The 25644-nt window shown below is 39.6% G+C and overlaps 1 protein-coding gene across 2 annotated transcripts; it reads right to left on the bottom strand.

Annotated features, from left to right (window-relative positions):
* Window positions 1–5051: 5051 nt before the first annotated feature.
* On the bottom strand, window positions 5052–24264 carry LOC125229436 (putative bifunctional UDP-N-acetylglucosamine transferase and deubiquitinase ALG13). 2 transcript variants are annotated; one of them, XM_048134271.1, is made up of 14 exons: window positions 23951–24264; window positions 23772–23869; window positions 23538–23692; window positions 22732–23190; window positions 22373–22663; window positions 21881–22065; window positions 15581–15685; window positions 14105–14213; window positions 12346–12519; window positions 11768–11874; window positions 11256–11395; window positions 9656–9745; window positions 7924–8054; window positions 5052–7268 (listed from the first exon to the last, which is right to left on the bottom strand). In XM_048134271.1, the coding sequence occupies exons 1-14, from the start codon at window positions 24179–24181 to the stop codon at window positions 7135–7137; spliced, it is 2409 nt and encodes an 802-aa protein (XP_047990228.1). In that variant the 5' UTR covers window positions 24182–24264; the 3' UTR covers window positions 5052–7134. The 2 variants fall into 2 exon arrangements, with proteins under 2 accessions (XP_047990228.1, XP_047990227.1); XM_048134270.1 differs by having other exon boundaries at window positions 12346–12525; window positions 23951–24263.
* Between the last annotated feature and the right edge of the window lie 1380 nt (window positions 24265–25644).

Below are 25644 nucleotides of genomic sequence, written 5' to 3'. Positions count from 1 at the left end.
GGCCTCGGTAAGACACTGCATGCATTTGTCGCCTAGTATTATTATATATGATTACACACAATTTAATAATTTCCAGCGTTTCAACGGAAACGTACATTATAGTTCGGAGGTAGGGCTGCCATCCGTCCGGGTTTCCCCGGATTTGTCCTAGTTTGGAGGCCGTCCGGGGGCCGTCCGGGCGGGGAGTCAAGAAGTGTCCGGGGAAAACCCGGACACTTTTCACGTAAGGAAGCACCTCATTGAATTTAAGTATTATCAGCGAATTTAAGTTGACCGATTAACTAATATCTGTTTACATAATAAAACCGACCAAGTGAGACTTGGACTCGCCCACCGAGGGTTCCGTATTCGTACAAACTTCCAATGGTTAAAAAAATATCAGTTCATATATGTAGACATAATGACTTGACTAGAAGTACAGGTACTAATGAGCATTATTGTGTAGGTATAGTATAGTGCCATCTCTCGGTGAATTCTCTAACTTGCGCAACCAGGGGATCGACTTTTTTGCATTTCGAACGCCCGAATTCAATTTCAATTCAATTTCAATTCATTTATTCATGACAGAAGTTCACACGTCAATACAATACAATATATTCGCCGTTTAAAAGTCTGTGGAAAACGCCGTAAATGCTATTTTTGAAAAAGGACGGCTAGTAATTTTAAAACTAGTGGTAATGACCATTCGTTTTCGATTCTGTTAGTAAAATTGAAATCGCTAGTAGTGGAGATATTATTGAATGAATTTCACGAAATCGAATGGCCGAGATTCACAAATCGGCCCTGTATTGTATGATGGTTTTTCAGGCATAATTCTTTATAATGTTCACCAATTTCGACAGTTTTTACTTTATTTGAAAGATAACGTTTTAGGTAAAATTGCGTATAATTTTGAAATACGATATGGATGTATAATATGTATATGCAAGGGTAGTAAAATTGGGAGTGGAAATGAAAAAGTTTTTTATTGTCAATTAAAAAAAAAGTTTCCAAGATACACAGTCTATTTAATTTTTCCTGCAATATTTATCATAAAGCCAATGTTTCGTAAAATTTTCACAATTTTTCGTTGGTAAACTTTGGAGATAGGGGGGAAGAACGCTATTTTTTTACATTTTCCTTCAAAATTCTTTTTTTTTCTTTAACTAAAAAATTATAAGTAATAGTTGATATATGTAATTTGAGCTCTTTCTAACGATACCTCATTTGATCTAGTAACTTAGTAAACTAAAAAGAGACAAATATATTTTTTTATAAGAAAAATTACACATTAAACATTGTGTGAAATTAAAAAAATAAATGGATGAAAATTAAAGGTCATGTTTTTAAAAATAATTTCTGACTCGTCCGGGGAAAAAATGCGATTTACGTTAAATGTCCGGGTTTTTTGTATCTTTGTCCGGGTTTGGCGAAATTCGAGATGGCAGCCCTATTCGGAGGGCTTCTAAGAGGGACATTGAATAATTCCAAGTTTTGTTACCTAAGTTTTAAAGTCCAATATCGTTCGTTTGACACACTGGGTGTGTTGAAATGTGACAATCAGCTGATCCGACCACTAGAGTAGCTTGAGAGAGAACATTTTAACTATAAAATTACTACTACAAAAATTTTATCGAAATAAATTGGCAATTGAGGACTTGTTTTACACTCATGTGGCCCATTTTTTCAAAGTTGAAAGTTGCAAGCGGAAGGCTCTTTTTAATTTGTCATATTAGAAAGTGACTACTCGACTTGTAAATTGTAAGTTGTAAGTTATAGCTTCGAGAAATGGGCTAATGGTATCAATTTACAAGCAAAAATCATGCAATATATTTCTAACTTCGGGGAGTGAGTAATTAAATAAATAAAAAACCGTTTTACAAATCAGTAGACTTTAATTTTGATGTAATTTTGAAAAAAATACAAACAACATCCCAAAATCGGACGCGAACTTTGAGCTCAGTATACTGAAGTATATCTAGTATTCACAACACTATTTATTGTACGGTTAATCAACTGATATGACAACAATTTCGTTCTTTGGCAGTCGCACTGAGTATTGGTCGGTTCTGCCGGTAATTTCACAAATCTTGGCACAAACATTACTAACTATGGCGGAAAACAAAAACATGGCGCCTCTGCGCGTTTGCAAAAAGCAACTGAAGTTACTCTTAAATAAAAAATAACACTAAGTAGTCTATGATTACGTAAACATTAATTAACAACTAACATAAATTCTAACTCCTAGTGATTTAAAACTAATACTGAGACACCAAAACGACTTTACATGGAACATCACACATACATAATATACTTATATAAGAGACCTACACTTATTTTTTTTACTTTTATTTTTTTAAACAACGCTCTGTACAAACAATTAAGATTTAGTTACGTATCATTTACGTTAATATATATGTTTTAGGTAAAATATATAGTCGTAGACATAAATATGGAGGATTCATAAAATATGGATCAAAAATCGTGGGCGGATAGATTAGTCAATCGAGTCGAAGAGGAGTAAGTATATGTATACAGTATCCACAAACATGTGTTCACGGTCGCGCGCCGCCGCTCCACGCCAATCCCAGTTACCAATCACAGCCAAATCTTATAAACTTTACAAAAATACTTTTTAAAATTTTAATTCAGTGGAGCAACGGGAACGCTCGATGTTTCCCCAAAATACCAGATACCAAAACATCAGTAACAATACAGCGTAATCTTCGAGCACGAATAATTGAGTACATTGACCTATAAATAGTTCTCTTTCGCTCGCGCACAATTTTATTGCTATCGCAACTTGTCAAAGACGTCGGGGTCAATGTACGAAACTTTTCGTCTTCTGTTGTTGCACTTTAGAACGATAAAACACCAGATTTCTTAAACATTTAGGTGTTCAACACATTCTCTAGTTTCTAGAGTATCTTTGGTATTCGAAATCTGGTTTAGTACGTTAGGTTTTGAAGAAGCTTTGGTCATCTGATGGTTCGCGATGCTGGCATTTTGAAAATCAAGTTTTAATGTGAGTTTGACACCGGGACTAGCTTCAAATTCTAGTTTAAAACGTTACAAAATATGTCTACCCAAGCACCGAGGTTCAAAATTAAGATGAGATCAAAAATAGGACACTTTCGGATTTTAATCTAACTTACGGAATTACGGAGATTCGTGTAAATGCGGTGTAACTATGCTATGAAATTTAGTTTTGACGCCTGAAATGTCGTTTACACGAGACTTAATTCTAACTTAATAAAATGCCGAACGAAATGTACAGGAGCGCCGCGGGTGGCACCAAGCTTTGCTGTTTATAATCATTTCATTTAATAACAGCGTACAGTAAAATCTACTTAACTATATTCATGGAATCTAATTGCTTCTTTTCAACAATTTAGGTTTATAATTTACTTTTGGCTACTTGGCGTACTGCGTCAAATTTTCTGCTAGACAAAAATGATTTATAATAATTTGTAATGTAGCTAAGGGAGGTATCGCCAACCGCGCGCATACTAATCTACACTAGAAACTTAAGTTTGCGTACAACCTACAATTAAATTGGCTTACTTTACAGTCTCACCTTACATTAAGGAATGATGTACAACGCTAAAACTACGCGTCCTAAATGCCGATCCATACAAAAATATCTCAAAAACCCTGTCAACCTCGACAATTTTGCAGCACCAGTGAACACTTAATCGATAATAAATTCGGGACAAATTTTGAGGCTCAGTGGGGAGGGCCTTCAGTCTCGTTCGATTTCATCAAACATTCTCAAGTGCGCGTCTACAAAACTGTTACAACACCTTTTAAGTACAACACAAAATGTGACAACAAGACCGCTTTCCAAGCGTTTGTATATGAGAGAAAGCTACCAGTACCTTCAAAACTATAACTCTTGTGCATAAGGGCCCATTCAGACGGTACGAGAACTCGCATACGAGTTTTATTACATTGCGGTATTTGATGGCTGTGCAAAATTGTATGTAACCTCAACAGCCCACAATGTAACTAAACTTGCATGCGAGTTCGCACGCCGTCTAAATCAGGCCTAAGGCTTGAGTCGTTATAAGCTCTTAAAGAGTTCTTAAAGTAGTGAAATATGAATCTTGCAAAATTCACATACAAACAAACGCTTGGAAAAAGCACGCTGAAAAATATCCTCGACATAACACTTTCTGGAAGTCTAGTTACGTTTACCGAAAAGCTGTATATCGATGATACTTTTTAGCGCTTACAAAACGTCATAACAGACTTGTTGCCAACAAAATAACAAAAATAATTATAGTCTGATAGGGTAAGAACAAAAATGCATTTTGCTATGCAATTTTTGCTTTTACTCCATCAGACAACTACGCCGAGTATTCATTCCTTTTTCCCTGCGCGTGGTATTTCAAATTTGACATTTCTATTGATAATTGACATGGTCCAAGAATCACGCGGCGTAGTAGTTTGCAAGCTTTCGAACCACGTTACCAAAGATTTTTCGTATTTTCTGTATTTTTTTAGGGTTCCGTAGCCAAAATGGCAAAAACGGAACCCTTATAGTTTCGTCATGTCCGTCTGTCCGTCTGTCCGTCTGTCCGTCTGTCACAGCCGATTTACTCGGAAACTATAAGTACTACAGTGATGAAATTTGATGGGAATATGTGTTGTATGAACCGCTACAAAATTATGACACTAAATAGTAAAAAAAAGAATTGGGGGTGGGGCCCCCATACATTGTAACTGAGGGTGAAAAATTTTTTTTTCGATGTACATACCCGTGTGGGGTATCAATGGAAAGGTCTTTTAAAATGATATAAAGTTTTCTAAAAAACATTTTTCTTAAAGTGAACGGTTTTTGAGATATCAGCTCTCAAAGTCGTAAAAAGTATGTCCCCCCCCCTCTATTTTTATAACTACGGGGTATAAAATTCTAAAAAAAATAGAGGTGATGCATGCTAATTAACTCTTTCAACGATTTTTGGTTTGATCAAAGTATCTCTTATAGTTTTTGAGATAGGTTGATTTAACTGTAATTTTTTTGCTGCTACGGAACCCTTTGTGCGCGAGCCCGACTCGCACTTGGCCGGTTTTTTAACTTGAAATTTTTAAGTAACTATTTAATCTTAATTGTCTATTTCCTTTTAACCTGTTGCTATATTTATAACTTTATTTTTGGACAATAAAATGTGATGATATTTAGCAATTATATTTTTGTAATTTGCGATTAGACGTGGTTCAAAAACTTGCTCGCTTTTGGCACCTCGAAAAACGATACAAAATTTGCTTTATCATTTAGAAGATGCAATCTGGTTTTTTTTGGAAATAAACCGGCTATTTCCGAAAATGCGTTTATTTTTCCATTTCCACGCGTGTCAAATAAAGAGGAATTATACTTCGTTTTTCGTAGGACCTCGTTTAGACCGTCCGTCAAGACGGCTCAGTTACAAATAACCATATACCAATTCGATGAGCATTTTCGTTGTCAACATAACATTGCACTTAGGTCACTTATTTGCGTTAGATTTTCAAAGTTTAGAATATATTACCTTGTTAGTCGTATGGTTCAGAACAGATAGTTTTATATTGACTACACAATACCAGGTCTAAATTATAGCAAGAGATTTCCCGAAAATATTCAGAATTTAACACCTGGCAATCATAACTTTATTTAAATGTAGGATTTTCATATCAATCTATTCATATATATCAAATATATTCATCAAAATTTGGTGTATAACTAGGGAACTAGAATTAGCCTGTTTAAAATTAGTAAAACGCAAATAAGTGAACCTCCTTAACCTTCGTTTAAGCTGCCTTACCAAATATAATTAAGGGATAACCTGCCCTATGCCTGCTATACAGCATTCCTTCTCGTAGTGACATATACTCGTAACTTAACCCTATAATGTGCAGAAAATTGACATAATTCGAACGAGGGGTTTGTATACATCACGATATCACGACACTTATAAAAGCTACTGCTAGACTATGAACATTTGAGTCGACTATGCTATGATTTATACAGGATGACATGTGGTCGGAATATTCGAGAGGGCTTCTAAAATTATTGTCAATAAAGTTATTAGATATTACAGAGTATAAATTGAGATTCATGAAATAATATCTGTTCTCAACACGTTTACAAAGTCATTGTGTATGCGATTGTAAAAGATTTTAGTGTAATCAAGTTACATTTTATAACTATTATGAGAACGAACAGAGTTATTTTTAAAGAAGATCATTCAATAGTCTTTAGGAGTATACTTTATGTGGGACATTATGCCCTCCTGACATGACAATTTATACCTATTAGTAGGAATTTTGAATAAGTTTGGTGAAACACAGTTCTTAAATTTGAGTAGAAGATTACGCAAAGTTAAAACTTTAGTCCATAGTCAGTGTTGAAGTGTCGTTATTCAAAGTTATATATGATATGACGTATGCTACAGGTGTCAGGAGAATAATTTTGTTGAAACCATTGCAGTCTAAGTGAGCCTTGGTAAAATTTATGGTCGATTGGTCAATTCATGGAAGTTGGCACAAATGGATCGGACGAAACTTTTATTGTATGTTGATAGTATACAGTCAGAGCGACCGTTGTATCGGTTGAGACATACATTTTATTTATTAGTGCTATCTTTCATGAATCGCTCAGTGCGTCAATACTTATTACCGTGAATTTCGTCGGAATGCACGTCGGTTAAAATTAGGTTGTCGCCGTTAAGTTCACGTCTTCAGTAGTTCGAAACTTAAGCCGAGTGCGTTTTTACATTATCTAATTCAATATCGGACGCGGAACCGATATCTTGCACATTAAGGGCCAGTCTCATCGACCACATTTGACAGACACATCATCGTCACTCGGCAGACGTCTATGGAACTTTCCAGTTTCCACACAATAAAATTTAACGAACGCTTTAACGGTGACAGATGGTTCGATGCGACCGGCCCTCATTTTTACATTCGATAAAGGATCGGATAATGTGTAAACGCATTTTAGTACCTTTAGGTCGCGGCATCGATCAAAGTTAACGGACATATCGACGTCACGCGGCAAAGGCGTTTTGGAAGTTGTTATTTTATTGGGTGCACCGACCCTAACGGACCAATCGACCGCTCGGCATTCGGGCGGGACTGAGGTCCGGCTCCAACAGTAGACGTGTCGGACGGTTACTTGTGGTGCTCGTGCGTGCCGGGGGGCGCCGGGTGCAGCAGCGGCGGCGGGTAGTGCGGCGCGGGGTAGTAGTGCGGGAGCGACTCCTCGTAGCTCACGTAGCCCATGCCGCCCATCATGCCCAGCATCGCTAAGGGGAATAACCGTCTCTATAATACACGTTACGATCGACGGCCGGCTCCACACTGGCCGCACGCCTCGCGCGCAAAACGTACTTGCCCTTACACAGCCATACAGGCCTTAAATCTATGCTAGCGCCCACTAGAAGAAACGAGTTCATATATATATTTGTATAGGGGCCGAGCGTGTCAGATTTTGTACTGAAGTTGTTACTTGCCTGTGATTCTAAATATGTCTCAGGCCCTTGAGTGTTCATAATTTTTATGTTGTTGCAAATAAATATCATGTAACGAGGCATTTTTTAGGTGTTTTTTTTTTTTACTGAATTCGTACTTATAAAAAGTTTCTATTTTTTTTTCCATACGACTATCATCATCCTCTTTGCGGTACCCCGGCATTTGCCACGGCTCATGGGAGCCTGGGGTCCGCTTTGACCAAATAAATAAAAATAAAATTCATGTACTTTTTTACTTAAATAACGTAAAACAAGGTAGCCGTATCTGGCTACCGTGATGTCCTGTCACGGTCGCCAAATTAGTGGCAAAGCAATTATTACAGCAATTATACTTCCAAGATCGTCCATTTAAAACATTTCCTCAGGACTGAGGAAATCGCAAGCACATTTGAAATTGTATGCAGGTAAAAAATAAGCACATTCGACTAACCTGGGTCCTCAACAGGGTAGTAGGGCAGCGGGTACATGGGCGGCGGGTACGGCATGTACGGCAGCGGCATCAGCGCCGGCTCCCCGCCCGCCTCCTCGTAGCCCGCGCGCGGCTCCGGCACCGAGTTGCGGCTGCAAACCAGGGACGTTCACTACACCACACGTGGCTAGTTGGACCATACACCCATTGAAGTCAAATACTCATTTAATTCTATGTAACCGTAGAGCCACACCTCGGACACAGGCGATCAAATATATGAAAGAGGCGCGTTCCTAGCATACAGTCTAACCTCATGTAAATGAACGCGTACCATGCTTCTATGAGTGAAATATGACAGATCGACTGTTCGCGTTTTTGACAAGCGGTAACTGTGAGATAACCGAGAGGGGGTGGGCGGCACTTTCAGCGGGGAGCGTAAGTGGCCATACTGTATGATAGTACTCATTATTATACTGTGGTAGAGCTGTAAATTGTTGAGCTACACTACCGCACCACGCCCAATTGGCTGGGTGCACGGTGACAGCATCACCTAGCGGTTACATCTACGGCGGACTTTGAAACGCCAAATGGCTTTCTGTCAATACGAAGAGTAAATAAATAAACAAATATTTTTTTTCTACTCCCGTGTTGTTATTCGTCATTTACCGTGTCGTGCATAGATCGTTAAAACCCTACATGTGGGATGCCCGCCCCCGGCCGGCGCCCCGCGCACCCACGCATACGATATAACTCTTACAGCATTGTGACGTAGCCTTGAGGGATATAGCGGGCCGATGTGCGAGCGACAGGGTGAGTGCAGAAACATTGCAGAGGACAAGTCAAAATACTTGTAGGAAACAGTGCGAATTTCACGAAAGTTATTCTAGAAAACTATTCAAAAGTAAGTGCATGGTCGTAGAAAAAGTATTGTATGCAACGGTGTTTAACTGAGTCAAAAAATACTCGTGGCGTCTTAATAACAATTTTCGGCTTCGCCTCAAATTGTTACCCACGCCACTCGTCTTTTTTGACCTCTTTTAAACGCCTGTTGCATAAAATACTATTTCCTCTTACAGCGATTATCTATTTCATTTGTTGGTCTCGTTTTTTTTTGCTTGTGCATATTTATCACAGAATTAGATTTAGATAGAAGAAACGAGTTCATTTATTTGTATGGCGGCCGAGCGTGTCAGATTTTGTACTGAAGTTGTTACTTGCCTGTGATTTTAAATATGTCTCAGGCCCTTGAGTGTTGATAAGTTTTATGTTGTTGCAATTAAATATCATGTAACGAGGCATTTTTAATGTTTTTGTTGACTTCAACTTACAAAAATTGACGCCCGACAGCTGCAAGCTGCGATTAAAGACGGACAACTCAGTGGATTTCACTGAGTTCATTTGACACGCTAAGTAGATACGTTTGCTTGATCTATGGTTTATATGACATCTGTGATATTTATAAAATTTGTCACTGTTTTTCCCAGTGTTCGTACAGTTAGCTACGTAGCAAGTATCGCGATTCGCGACGCATATTTATTTATTTTTACTTTAAATGCACGGATACGTAAATTTCGCTGTAAAAAGTGACAGTCGGTCTGCCGAGGGTTCCTTTTTTGGCCACAATGCGCGCTGCGATCGATTTGTGGTTCTCCCACCACCTACTTCGCACCCAGCCAATAGCCGAGCGTGCGCTGAGGCCGCACGCACAAGTCAATGAAAGTTTGCTGTTACTGTGGTGGTAATGAATACATACCGGTTGTTAGGTCCCTTGTTGGGCACGTTGTTGTTGTGCGGCTTGTTCTGGTGGTTGTTCATGGATCCATCTTGGTTCCCGCGTTTGAACCTGCAAGAGAATAATAATATATCTATTTGTATAAATTTACACGGCATTACAGCATAAAACACCAATCCTCCTCCTCCTTGCGTTATCCGCCACGGCTCATGGGAGCCTGGGGTCCGCTTTGACAACTAATCCCAAGATTTGGCGTAGGCACTAGTTTTTACTAGCATAAAACACCAATACACCGAATAAACTAAAATAGACAAAAATATACAATTTCAAGAAAATATTACAAATATTATAGGACATTCTTACACAGATTGACTGAGTCCCACGGTAAGCTCAAGAACGCTTGTGCGATAAAATAATATACAAATACTTATATACATACTTATACACCGACCGTGGGAGGCCTAATCCATCGTCTCACAATACCTCAGACACTCAAGATACACTGTCTTCCATCTCCATGCAAACAAATCTCAATAAGGTGCTGACGTCAGTAGCGCATTGAGAAGTGTCAAAGCTCGAAGGAGCGGTGAGTTTTTGCGTGACACTGCGCGCCGTTGGCACCGCCAGCAGCGGTTATGATACATTCACAAGATTACGTTAATGAGATTTGATATGTAACTATTTACCCATAGTTTTTTGGTAACAGGACAGGAATAAATCATGAGAAAACCAGATTTATCCCAGTAGGGTCTAATAACTGTGCACTCTAATATGTTAAATAAAAATAAAAGATATTGATAAATTTATTGAAAAATGTCTAAAATTAAAACAATTACAATACTCTTAAATAATGGCAGTTGTGTTCGTAAAAGTACTGTCTATGTCAAATCTAGGATTTAGGGCACATTTAGACGGTACGAAAACTAGCATACAAGTTTTATTACATTGCGGTATTTGATGGCTGTGCAAAATTGTATGTAACCTCAACAGCCCGCAATGTAAATATAATCGCATGCGAGTTCGCACGTCTAAATCAAGCCTTGTTGCCAATGCTAAAGTCTTCCTTCCGTTAAACGTCATTTAAAAAAATATCTTTTAGAAAAACAAAGTTTGGGTATCCCTTATGGCTACCTGGTTGCAGATTACCGGATTTAGCTTTAGATTTAGCTTTAGCTCTAGCTGTAGCAATTATTTTACTATCTATCGATCTAACAGATCAAACACACATTTCTATTCATCATAGCATTCATCTCACTCGTTTCATAGGCAATTATTTATAGATATTTTAGGTATATACTTTCATCTCTTTACAATATTTCTTATTCAATCAATTATGTGTTATCGTGACCTGATCTGATTCCGGCAGAATATCAGTGCTGCTGGCTCAGGGCGTAGCGTAATACTGAGCCGTAACCCTTTTGTCTTGTTGCGACGCGCACAGTATCATAGTACGCTATGGTAAAAATCTGTGTAATTTCCTGTTTTCCAATTTGCTTATTATGTATTCTAATTCTTTTTCGTAAATTATTTCTTTTGTGTATTCTGTGTATATTGTGACAAACAAATAAACGTATATCTATCTATCTATCTATCTTCCTCAGAAGACGAGAACCATACTGACCTCGGTCCCAGCAGCGGTCGCTGGCCATTCCCCTTGCCCTGCATGGGAGGCTTGTTGTTGTCAGGCTTATGCTTGTTGTGCTCATGTTGGTTGTTGCCTTGACTTGGTGCTCGGTCTTGCAGGGATATCTGCTGCATGTCCTGTCAATTTTACATTACATTATTAATGTGAACAGTTATGTTTTAATCTAAGTGACAAGAAAATCTTGCATTGTCTGCATACTTTATTTATCACAATTCAGTTAATTTTTGGAGAGACATTTTTGCCTTAGTGCTTTTTCGGAACTTTTATACGAAGTGTCATTTGATATTTGCCAGTCGCATTTCGGTGAAGAAAAACATCGTGAGGAAACCGGACTAATTCCCAATAAGGTCGCTTTCGTATAACTAGTACCTACGCCAAATCTTGGGATTAGTAGTCACAGCGGACCCCTAGGCTCTCATGAGCCGTGGCAAATGCCGGGATGACGCAAGGAGGATGGTGGGTGAGCAGTAGCAACAGTCAGTACATACCATGGCGAGGTCGCGGGGCGAGTAGTGCCTCGGCGGCGGCGGCGCGCCGTAGGCGGCCCACATGCACTCCACGCCCAGGTTGAAGTAGTAGCGCAGCGTCGGGATATCTGAATGAAAAAGATATCATTGAAGGGAAAAATCAACATATTTCATTCGAATAGGGAAAGTGGTGAAGCAATGATCAAGTTAAACATTAAATAAATGTAATACAAAGAAAAAGTGATATAATATAAATTATAATAGTAGTGTGACGTGTGACTACTTAAAAATACAAACGGGTGAATCAACTTTTTCTTGCCTGTTATTGCCACGGTTACGGTCCCCTGAGTCACGCTGGTTTTATGCAAAATTATGCCACTTAAACTATGCAAACATGCATTTTTCTGGTGTTAACAAGCCCTTTCGTTAATTTGCCACCTACAAACACGGACTACATGCATTCTTTCATAATTTCAGTAGCATAATTTTGCATAAAACCAGCGTGACTCAGGGGACCGTAATCATGGCAATAACAGGCAAGAAAAAATGGATTCAAACAAATAAAAAAAAATTGTTGTTAAAATGATCGATCTAGTTACCGTTCATAGGCAGATCCGCTCCGTTGGGCTGCACGCTCTTGACCACGTGCGGGTTGACAGGCGGCGGCGGGGGCGGCGGCGGCGGCGGGCTGGCGCACCACACCAGCGACTTGACGCAGCCGCCGTAGCCGTACGCCGCGCCCGCGTTCACGGGTACACCCCCACCCCCGACCACTGGAACTTCATTAACTTATAGGTACAATATATGTAAAAGGATGTCGACCACATAAAACAGAAACACCTCAATAATCCTCACATACGTTTGCACCTAATGAAACCCGCATTAATAAAGAACCTTATAGTATCTAGTTTCTTTGCTCCCCGCCAGCAGAAGATTAAGATAGGTCTCGTTTTTATTAAGTTTAATATGTATCAAACACAGAGAACCTCCTATAGAGTAGAAATCTTGTATATTTTGTTCGCGATACGAGTCACCAGTGTTTGGGGTGCGAGGAGCGGGCGGGGAATGTGTTAAGCGCGCTGTGATTGGCCGTTTCAAGGACGGCGGGCAGTCGCGCCAGATGAAAAGGGACAGAAGTATGACTGTCCCTCTACTGACGCGTAAGTGGCCAATGTAAGTTGACCTATGCCGGCTCTGAATAAATTATAAATATGACTTATTTGTGGAATGTAATGCCGTCTGTTTTTAAATTTGAGCTTCTTGTTACCTTTCCACACCATTTCACACTACAGGTGGACATCTTTAAGGCATCAAAATACCCTTTTCCAATTTTTTAGTGCGAAAAACACGCGCTGCTTTCGGGTCTGTTACTTGGTCGATACTGATCGGGCACGGCGAGCGCCCGCGCTTATATCAGTGCAAATACTAGGAAGGCTGGCGACCGCGAGTCGTCTTGTAATGGATGTCTATAGGGGTTGGTCTGTGGTATCAAATCAATACCTCATTATTTTTCCGTGGCATGTCCTGACGCTGCTATCTCATTAATCTCTGATTGTTTTGTGCTAGCCTGTAAATTACCTTCGCATCCTATCTGTGGAAACCTGTAATTGGCTTTTCAGATACACATTTTTGCTAACTTAGTTTTAGATATTTAAGCTGTTGGTTTTCCGAATAAAATAAAATAAAAATAAAATACTCGAATAACTACAACCGTCTTCGTCATCATCGAACCCTTATGTTATATTGAAACCTTACGAGCGTTTTCTTTCACATTATTCTTAGAACTAGCTTTTGCCCGTGGCTTCGCTCGCATTAAATTCGGAAATTGGGGAATGCTCCATACATACCCCCCACTTTCCTAGGAAAGTGGGGGGTAAGAAAGAGACAAAAAGTTGCCTATGTCACTTCATCCCTCCAACTACCTCCCACTTAAAAAATCACGCCAATTTGTCGCTCCGTTTTGCCGTAAAAGACGGACAAACAAACAGACACACACACTTTCCCATTTATAATATTAGTGTGGATATCAGTCCTATATACGATATCGAATCGGAAATTGTGAAAACAGTCTAAAAGAAAGTCACTTTGATCTCATCCGAAGGTGCCAAACTTTCGACCGTGTTACAACTCGCTGATAACTTGACGCCTCTCTCACAAAATGCCATTCCTTTCAGACTTTCGATTATATCCGAGACACTTAGCTTAAAAGTATCCTCTTACAGAACGCAAGCGGTGAGAGATAATTCATAGACACTTAGCTTAAGTATCCTCTTACTCCATTGGGAGCAAAGTACGCCGCGCTGCAAACATTTAATCCACGAGCTTACATTTTTACAACACTTCAGTGCGTACACTTACCCGAGTAGCTGGTCATGGGCGGAGCGGGCGCGGGCGCGGGCGCGGGCGTGCGCGGGCCGGGCGGCGACGCGGCGTGCGCGAGCCCGTGCGCGCCCACGTCTCCCACGGCCTGCGAATATGTACAAACATATCTGAAGTATGCTAGAGGAAAAAACACCGTCTAGACTACAAAAGATGCAAAGTGAATGATAAGGGACAGAGGACCCAACCCAAACAAAAATATATATTTCATTTCATTTCATTTATTTCATTTATTTAACATTAAAGTCATGTGCATTACAGAAGGTGTTAGTTTGAGGTAGTCAGTACATGACACCCGGGTAGGGCGCATAATGTTAGTACTTATGAGGTACTTACTTATATATAAGTAGTCATAAAAAATATTTTGACACATTTCATGCAACTGGCCCTAAGGCTAGGTAGGTGCGCACTACTCGGCTAGCCGCAACCGGCCAGCAGCACAGCAGGTAGGAATGTATAAAATCGGAGCTGCAAACACTGCACCAACTATGCGGCCTGCCGCAACCGCACGCGGTTAGACCATTAGTGCGTACTAGCCTTAAGAGATACGAGTATGTTACCTGGTTGACGGGGACATGGTTGTCACCGCTGGAGTGGGCGAGCTCGTGCGGCCGCCGTCAGCAGTCTACACTAGTCAACCCTACTTGTTTTTGCAGGTGGTTGTGACGTACCTGGTTGACGGGGGCATGGTTGTCACCGCTGGAGTGGGCGAGCTCGTGCGACCGCCGTCAGCAGTCTACACTAGTCAACCCTACTTGTTTCTGCAGGTGGTTGTGACGTACCTGGTTGACGGGGGCATGGTTGTCACCGCTGGAGTGGGCGAGGTCGTGCGGCCGCCGTCAGTAGTCTACACTAGTCAACCCTACTTATTTCTGCAGCTGGTTGTGACGTACCTGGTTGACGGGGGCATGGTTGTCACCGCTGGAGTGGGCGAGCTCGTGCGGCCGCCGTCAGCAGTCAACACTAGTCAACCCTACTTGTTTCTGCAGGTTGTTGTGACGTACCTGGTTGACGGGGGCATGGTTGTCACCGCTGGAGTGGGCGAGCTCGTGCGACCGCCGTCAGCAGTCTACACTAGTCAACCCTACTTGTTTCTACAGGTGGTTGTGACGTACCTGGTTGACGGGGGCATGGTTGTCACCGCTGGAGTGGGCGAGGTCGTGCGGCCGCCGTCAGTAGTCTACACTAGTCAACCCTCAACCCTACTTGTTTCTGCAGCTGGTTGTGACGTACCTGGTTGACGGGGGCATGGTTGTCGCCATTGGAGTGGGCGAGCTCGTGCGGCCGCCGTCAGCAGTCTACACTAGTCAACCCTACTTGTTTCTGCAGCTGGTTGTGACTTACCTGGTTGACGGAGGCATGGTTGTCACCGCTGGAGTGGGCGAGGTCGTGCGGCCGCCGTCAGTAGTCTACACTAGTCAATCCTACTTGTTTCTGCAGCTGGTTGTGACGTACCTGGTTGACGGGGGCATGGTTGTCGCCGTTGGAGTGGGCGAGCTCGTGCGGCGCGGCGGCGCCGGGCCGGCAGTCCACCATCAGGGGCAGCGCTTCTACTTCAACCTGAAATATAACTCGCACATTTTGAAACCCGATTTGATTTGAGTTACATGACGGGGAAATCTAAATCAATTCTTTGAAGGGCGATGTGGTGGAGCTTAAAATCTGCTAATTTCGGTTTACAAGACAACTGTTTACGTTTAGTATGTAGGAGGTACATAATACGCAGTTTATTTAAACCCTACCGTCTAGGTTAATTAACCCCCGACGCGAAAACGACGGGGTGTTATAAGTTTGACGTGTCTGTCTGTCTGTCTATCTGTCTGTGTGTCTGTCTGTGGCATCGTAGCTCCCGAACGGATGAACCGATTTAGATTTAGTTTTTTTTTTCTGAAAGCTGAGTTAGTCGGGAGTGTTCTTAGCCATGTTTCATGAAAATCGGTCTACTATGTCGCGGTCGGGGGATTTTTCATTTTTTTTATTTTGTGGTGATTAGGTTATTTTAACTTTGTAATGGACCTGTCGTAAAAAATGTAAGATTGAAGTTAACTATTGTAAATTATCGTTTACGTAAAGTTTTGTTGTGAAAAAATTACCGCTAATTTTTAAGGGGTGAACCTACTTAATAATTTTGATCATTGCCTATAGTGTTACACAAAATAATGGACAATCACCTTCTTTCTAAATTTATTCCGTTTTTGAACACAACCTTTAACAAAAGGAGTCGATGTTTCGCTACTTTCACTAGACATTATAGTAATTTCAACAATTAGTGCAAGCACTAATTTTTAGGTAAGCTAATTTGGAAACCGTTTATATCGAACAGTATTATAACGTAAAACAGTGAACTATATTTCCCGAAGTTAAAACTAAAACTGCGCTCGCAAATGAAGTGACACGCTCAACTCGGAGCGACCACTTAAGCTCGGAGATGAAGTGCTACTCTCGACCCTTGTGATTGTAACTGGAGAGATCCTTTAACACGTTAACTTTGAAAAAACGCGACAAAAATTGTTTGCTAGCGGCAACAGTGTTTTATGGTGATGCCGCCTTTTACAACTTAAGCGGGTTAGTGTTTGATAGAAATTACATTTATTTCGTTTGAGATTTGTTTAGAGCGCTTTCTTTTTCTCAAGATTTGTGGACTTTTAAAATCATGATTTAAAGTTTCTGAAAGGTAGGCGTTTTTAGTAGGCATCATGATATTCATTAGAATCTAAACAAAACTTAGTGTCCTTTACAAAGATTATACTGCCCCGTCTAAGTTACAACTACCTAAAAGGTCTACTAAAGTACCATGGACGGGATAGTACGATCAGCGTCACCGACAATGTTACTCAACTTAGACCGCAAAAAAGTCTTTCGCAACGTAACATTTTTGTACGTGACTGTACATCCGCAAAAGTGCATGACCACTCAATGAATTTCAGTCATATGTCCATGAATAGTTGGGGAGTTTATTGAAAAACCTTAAATTTTTTGACCAAAGCATGAAACTTGGCACAGTTGTTCCTTATATCAAAATAAGCCGATTAAGATCGGGAGCCTTCGGGAGCCTCCCCCCTGGGGCCCGGGAGGGGGTCAAAGTACCGCTTCACCCGGCTTGGTTTGAAAAATTCTAACTTACCCCGTTTAGTTAATAGGTCATGTTTGGTATCGTTTTCGAGTAAATCAATAACGTAGAATTCGTTTTCAGTACTAAAATTATCATTTAATGGTATATAAAATAAAAAAAATTAAAAAAATTGAAATTTTCATCCATGATTTACAAATTCAAGTCATCATAAATGACAAACTGTTTGCTTTTTCTATAAATAAAAAATATGACATGATAGCCTATTTAATATAGATTATAAAAAATATAACTTTTATCCACCTTTACTAACGTTAAGTTCCACAAAAAAATTACTTTAAGACGCGCGGCGTCGGTACGCCGCGAGCGTAATTTTAAAATGCCTTTATTTTAGAAACTCTATTAGACCCCGTTTAGCTATTAGGTCATGTTTGATATCGTTTTCGAGTAAATCAATAACGTAGAATTCATTTTTGGTACTAAAATTATAATTTAATGATAAGTAAAATTAAAAAAAATTTAAAAATTTGAAATTTTCATCCATGATTTACAAATTCAAGTCATCATAAATGACAAACTGTTTGTTTTTTCTATAAATAAAAAATATGATAAGAAAGCCTATTTAATATAGATTATAAAAAATATAACTTTTATTCACCTTCACAAACGTTAAGTTCCACTAAAAAATTACTTTAAGACGCGCGGCGTCGGGACGCCGCGAGCGTAATTTTAAAATACCTCTATTTTAAAAACTCTATTAGACCCGGTTTAGCTATTAGGTCATGTTTGATATAGTTTTCGAGTAAATTAATAACAAAGAATTTATTTTTGGTACTACAATTATAATTTAACTGTAAATAAATTTAAAAAAAATCATCTATAATTTGCAAATTCAAGTCAACAAAAATGTCAACCGTTTGCTTTTTCTCTTAAATATGTCACCAAACACCCAGACAAGTTTGGTGGAAACTTCCTTTACGAACTGCTTGGTGTCTGATGACCATGGTCCAAATGTTTCAAATGCAATTGCCGCAAATATGTAGTTGTTTTTTAAAAATGCATATTTGCGCGTTTAAACTGGGCGTTTTGCAGCAGCAGTCTCTGGTTTCTGGGCCGAGCGTTAGACGTTGGACGGAGCCAAGGTATCCACACAGGTCACGCCCCACGCCAAGGGTCGTCCCAGAAACCAAGGCAAAAGCAAGCAACCATCAGGCCGCTTTCCGTCTGCTGCTGACAAGCCGACAAGTTCGAGGGTTGTCGGCATGTTCGCTGTGCCGAGAGCCTTGCGGATTAAATCGTTAAGTGCAGTGTGTCACAAAATTCGGCCAGCAATAGACTGACAGTGGAGTCCGTGGTGTCCTAATGCGTCGGCAGCAAGGGTGTGGTTGGCATGTCTTTAGCCCCAGTCTTAGACAAATGGCAGTATATGATGAAGTAAGGCAGCCTCGGAAGGAGGTATGTTCTCCAAGTGTCGATCTTTTCTAGTAAAGAGGTTCTTGCGGCACTCATTCACTGTTGCGTAAGGACCCTTGATCTGAAACAATATGTGCATCGTCATTTTATTTAAACAGATTCTGCAACTATCAAATTACAACATTTTGGTGGATCACCTTCACTATTACACACTTACCTATCATACAAAATAATTACAAACTTTAGTAGAATCTGATTAGCCTATCTATGATATTGCTCCATCTCGTAATAGTTTGAAGCCTTGGGTGGCCATGTTTCTCCCTTGTTGATCGTTTCAAGCTGCGTTTATCGTACCTATCCCATACTATGTCTAATCTAGAAACGTTTTCTTTTGGCTTTGAAGCTTAGCCAGGCCACCCAAGGTGTCAAACTATTACAAGATGGAGCAATATCAGAGGCAAATCAGATTCTACTAAAGTTTGTAATAATTTTCTATGATACGTAACGTAAGTGGGTAATACTGAAGGTTACGTGATCCACCAAAAAGTTGTAATTTGATAGTTGTAGACTCTAAAATGATAATGCACATATTGTTTCAGACCAAGTCGTTGCGCAACGGTGAATGAGTGGTCGAAGTACCTACCTCTTTAGGTACCAAAAAAGATCGACAATTGGAGAACATACCTCCTTCAGAGGCTGCCTTGGATCAGCATATACTGCGCACAGTGTACCAGGGGCCCATTTCTCGAAGCTACAAGTTACAATTTTCAACTGGTTGTCAATGTCTAATATGACAAGTTGGAAAGAGACTTCCGCTTGTAACTTGTAACTTTCAGTTTTGAGAAATGGGACTCAGGGCGTTCTTGTTTGGAGTCAGGCGTTGGCGTTGGTGCCACACCAAAATTTGCCAAGTCCGTCTTCTTGGGGATGGAAGGAAGAAGGAGACGAATGGGTACCACACTGGTCAGACAACACTGAAGTGGCCAGTATATGCTTAGAAGTTACAAGATGTAAATGTAAATCAGGTTGCAAAAACCGATGCAACTGCATAAAGAGGGTAGAGCCTTTTTTATGCAGTTCCATATGTACCCAGCTATGTTTTTGTGAAGGGAATGTATAGTATGAGTATGAGTATGAGTAATCTGTCAATTAGGACACCACAGACTAAACTATAAGTGCTAACTTTTCAGTGTTGGATACTCTATGGCAGTTCCGACTCAATTATAATAAGCTCATTATAATTGACTTTAGTTAACTATAATAATTTCAAAAATAGAACTTCATACAATTTCTATACTAATTTGCGATACCTGGCAAATTTTCCTGCATCTGAAACACATTTTTTTTATCTGTCGCGTTATCGGCCAATCAGAGACGGTTATTACAAACAATTGGTTGCTAGGTAATTCGATGTTGATACAACGGTGAACGACTCTATTGACATTAATTTTAACTTGCATGAATGGTGATATTTCCGTCCATTGATGATGAAGATGATGACTCGTAGAAAAAGTATTGTATACAATAGTGATATAATTAAGCTTTTCACTCTCGTACCGTACTACACATGGTACTCGACTGAAAAGTTTTGTATTATATCACGATTGTATAAAATACTATTATATAAATTTCTTTCAGGATTCACTACAATACAATGAATAAATAACAGGTACAGTCGGTCTTTAGATCGTGTGGTCCGACCCGAGTGTTGCCGTTGTCGACACGTCAATAATAATGAATCTTTTTCTATTTATGCATTAACACACCTCTGACACTGGCGATCAAATATATGAAAGAGGCGCGTTCCCCGCAGACAGTCTAAGCTCGCGTAGGTGAACGCGTATTATCCTTTGTGAATAGGCTTTAATATCATATTTTTATATTTATAGAAAAAGCAAACCGTTTGACATTTATCGTGACTTGAATTTGCAACTCACAGAAAATGATTTTTTTTTATTTTTATTTCATTTAACATTAAATGGTCATTTTAGTACCAAAACTAAATTCTACGTTATTAATTTACTCGAAAACGATACTAAATATGACCTAATAGCTAAACGGGTTCTAATAGAGTTTTTTAAAATAAAGGTATTTTAAAATTACGCTCGCGGCGTCCCGACGCCGCGCGGCTTAAAGTTTTTTTATGAAACTTAACGTTAGTAAAGGTGGGTAAAAGTTATATTATTCATAATCTATATTAAATAGGCTTTCATATCATATTTTTTATTTGTAGAAAAAGCAAACAGTTTGACATTTATGATGACTTGAATTTGTAAATCGTAGATGAAAATTTCAAACTTTAATTTTTTTTTAATTTTATTTACCATTAAATCATAATTTTAGTACCAAAAATGAATTCTACGTTATTGATTTACTCGAAAACGATACCAAACATGACCTATGAACTAAACGGGCTATGTTAGAATTTTTCAAAGCAAGCCGGGTGAAGCGGTACTTTGACCCCCCCTCCCGAGCCCCAGGGGGGAGGCTCCCGAAGGCTCCCGATCTTAATCGGCTTATTTTGATATAAGGAACAACTGTGCCAAGTTTCATGCTTTGGTCAAGAAAAAGAAGGTTTGGCCTCTTTTTGTCGATAAACGTCCCCACTAGAAATATTGCAGCTCAGTATATATACTAAGAAAAACAATAACAATTTAAGTTATCCTTTAAACCAATTTATGAACTACAATAATACCAATTAATCACCGAGTTTAACTTCTAACTACGTCTAACTACTTCTAAACTACATTCTAACTAACTAGGTGTACTTACTAGAATAGCTACGATATGGTTCATTTTATAAGCACCTCACTTTTCAGACACCCAAAAAAGGAAGTTTCATATAAAAACAATGAAAAAAAAATTAAGTTTGTATCATTTTAATACTCAGTAACAATTATAAATTTAAAAAAAAACATGGGTGTGACATGCTTATAAAACCTTCAGAATGTTAAAGTACAAGCCATTCGAAATATCTTTAGAGGAACACTAACTGAAAATATTGAAATAAATTATAGATTTTTTTTTGTTTGTTTCAATAAACTCTGTTTTATGATATGTGTCTTTCCACAAAGAAGGGGGCCTTATTCTTCATGCCTAATAAGGACATTTCTATCAAATTTTCTGTTGAAATTTGAGATGAAAACGACCTTATTGCACTTAAGCACATGGAAAGCTACATATAAAAAAAAAACAAGAGCTTGAACCCATACATAATGAAGGCTATGTACAAAATACTCCTACAACTACTTTAATACTAGACTCCGACTAACAGACAGTGGTTGAAAGTTCGCAAAATCCAAGTGCTGGTACGTAGACAAATTGATATCTGTCTGGTATTGGTCCTCCGGGACGTCTTTCCACTCCAGTTTCGGGGGGCTCTTGGCCTTCTCCGGGCCTTTAGGTTCGTCCGGCTTCTTGCGAGTCTTGGTGAGACTTTGCTTGCGTGTGATGTTGCCTGGGTACCGTGAAAGGGGGGTAAGAATTAAAAGCAACTTTAAAGACTCCAATGTTCAGATTAAAAAAAAATACTTTTGCCATATTGCTCAGTATATTGTTAATGATCCTTGGTACAGAGTAAAATATGTCGAGCGAATTTAGACTTAAAACTATAGACTTAAAATATGTAAGTGTTGTGGTTTCAAGTGCTTAATAATTTTAAATCTGGTGACACTTAGCTTGTACAACTTCCCCAACAAAACCTAAATTTACAAGAAGCATATTGGCTGATGTCAATTCCTTAAAATAAACAAACAATACAACACCTATCTGTTGCAACATTTGGCTTAAAGTAGGCAGGTGATGAGCGCGCGAGTAGCGGTAGGGCGGCGCCCACGGGCGCGCCTCGGACTCCGACAGGGGCTCCAGCTGCTCGTAGTTCACCACGCGCTTCTCGCCCAGCTCCTGGATGAACACCAGGCACGGCCCTCCGTCCGGACGCATCTCCTGAATGTAGCAGTGGTACGCAACCTTCTGATCCGGTTGCATCCTACACCGGCAATACACCCCTACTTGCAGGGTTGTCCCATCAGAATATCTAGTTCCATAACGCAACTCTGTAAAATTATATTCATGTTTATTGCGAGCCCAGTCTCACTGACAAAGTAATAAGAAGATGTAATACCTCTTCTGAGCTCGCTCCAAACATCAAATTCAATGTTTCGGTATATGTCCGGATCCAATGCTTTAGCCACCTTGTACGGGAATGGTGTTATACCGTTGTCAAGGAGGTCCTTAGCGCTGTTGACATTGAGGCAGTTCATGCAGACGTTTTCGAGCTGAATAAGGCTCCGGTTGAACACAAAGATGCTCAAAGACTCCTTCAGCAGGCTGGATCTTTCCAGATTGTCAGTGTGGTGCATACACTTCAGTGCCACTGCATTGTTGTTCCTGTCTTTATCATCTTCATTGGAAGATTCTATGAAGATTTTGGCCCTCTCTTTCTTTTTGCGGCGTTCCACATTCTCAGACATGAAGTACTCAATGTGATTGGTGCCCATCTTGTCATGGAGCATCTTATCCACCGCATAGGACAGGTCTTTCAGTTGGTACACTCCGTCATAAAGGATTTCATATACTAGTGCTATAAATAAGTGCTTGACATTCAGTATTAAAATGATTTACAGATAAAATAATAATGATTAAGCAATTTAAAGAGAAAACCTGGTCACCCAGTAGTCTAGTCAAAACAATGGTTCTTTGTATTACATATTATAATGTTGTAAGCAGGTTCTTATTATAAGTATCAACTATGACCTCACATGTGTAACATGTTTCAGTAACAAGGAGTTTACATTGTACAACATTTTACAATATAATTAAAAATTGTAGATAATTTAACCAGGTTTTACCTCTATAGCCTTGGTAACAAAATATAACTTTCAACAAAATGTTAAGGAAGAATTAGAATCATAACCAAAACAAACTTACATTGGCAAAATGATGATGTATTAATGAATTCTTTTGTGTACACCGCATCAAAGTGCTTGGTGTCGGGTGAATAGAACAGAAATATGGTGTCTCCATAACCATTGCAAATCTTTGTTTGTGGGCCTTTGTTGGCTTCAAATATCACAAAATCACGTCTGTAATCATAATGTCAAATAACTTTAAATCTGAAGGTAGATAAAAATATCAATTGAAGGTAGGTAAAATAAATCTTACCCATACAAATGGCTCATGGCAGATATTTCAATGAGCCCACCCCACTCAGAAGGATTGGACATCTCTTTGAGATAATTTTCGAAAGGGCAAGTCAATGACTACAACATAAAATACTCAAATTAGGATGAAAATTGGACAGAAAACATAAACATAACTGAACAATAAATTAAATATGCTACCCCTTCAAACAGGTGCCTCTGTGAAGCCATGAACTGTACACAATCCAGCCGAACTTTGTGGAAGTATCGCTGTGTGTTGAAGATGTTCTCAGACACGGCCCTGAACAGGCAACTCGAGTCCCTAGCCGTGTGCTTCCTGAAAAACCCCATCTCGTCTAGCCAGCGGTCCGGCTCAGACGAACGCTTGTGGTTTTTCCAGGGCCCGCGGTACCGAATCGGTGAAGGCGACATTGTATCTACGGGTAACTATCTGCAGGTAAACAAAAACAAATGACCCGGCTGATAACTATACATTACACACATCGCCGTCGCGAACGTTAATAACACTTGAAGTAATCAAAATGCACTAATTAGAGTGTGATCGGTTTTCTTAATCCATATCGTAGCTATTGACTGGCAATGGCAAATGGTTGTTTTGCAGTCTACGATACACAACACGTGCAAAAATACAAATCGATCTCGCGGTGCTAAATTATTATTGAATCACTTACCGAAATGATTTATCCCAACAGTCAGCATCAGTATTTGAACTATTTTTCTAAGTACGGACTTGTTTTTTAAGAAAAATGAATGAAAATTGCACGTGCCAAAAGCAAACCGTCAGAGGCCGGCGGGAAGCAAAATCAAAATAGCATTTTTGCGGTGATCTTGCCATACAACAAAATTATTTGCAAAATATAACCATAGATTAAAGCTGTATATACACATTCTGCTGGTGTACACAGCATAAAGCTAGGAACATACTACGCGGACGTCCGTCGTAAAACGACCGCGGACGGGAATCTGGACAATGGAAATACACATAACCGTGCAAACTATCGGTCGACGGACGCGGACGTGGCCTTGAGCGCACGGACGTCCGATCGAAATCTAGCTCTCTGGATGTTTTGTTCCGTGCACACTGATAGGTCGCGGTCGCGGTCGTTTTACGACGGACGTCCGCGTAGTATGTTCCTAGCTTGATTCGTATCTTTCGGTTTTAATCTCAAAATACAATACTCAAATACGAAAAAGAAAGAAAAATACCCTAGAGTGATTGACAGAATACTTTAGGCAATTCTAGAATATATTTGAACCATATGAACAACTTCTAGATCTACAACCATCTACAACAAAGTATGGAGTTTAGAAATATACAACAAAGTTTTTATAGATGTCAAAATATACGTCAGTCAGTAAGCCTCCGCGCACACGGGCGACAAAGTTGCTCGGCAACTTTCGTATTTGTATGAAAAGTTGCGTCGCCTCGTGTGCGCACCTTCATACTAGCCCATAGACCGAGCGACGGAGACAAAAAAGTTTTGTCGCCCGTGTGCGCGGAGTCTAAAAGCACAAACAAAAACTAAATGATGGTCTATGGTAGCTACAGTTGCCAAGGTATAAAATCTCCCGTCTATTGAGGTAAATTCTGAGATAAACTATGTAAATTAATTCTTGGATATAACCGGCAAATATTTTTTTCGTGAGTATTATTGTTAAGACGCTACAGGAGTGAAAATGCAAAGGAGCCCCCCTTTCAATTTGGGAATTATAGTTTAATATACTAGTGTACTGAGATAGTTTAATATACTAGTGTACTAGAACTACTAGATTTATCGAAAAAAATGTCCATTAAGAACAACTCAGTTAAAAGATATTGCGATAAAATCGAGGTTCCGCTCTCGACTGTTTCCTCTTTCAAAACTTAATCAATC

The sequence above is a fragment of the Leguminivora glycinivorella genome, chromosome 9, assembly GCF_023078275.1.
Source record: "Leguminivora glycinivorella isolate SPB_JAAS2020 chromosome 9, LegGlyc_1.1, whole genome shotgun sequence".
Lineage (NCBI taxonomy): Eukaryota > Metazoa > Arthropoda > Insecta > Lepidoptera > Tortricidae > Leguminivora > Leguminivora glycinivorella.
Note: the sequence above shows the minus strand (reverse complement) of the source record. Positions and strands in the feature narration are given on the sequence as shown.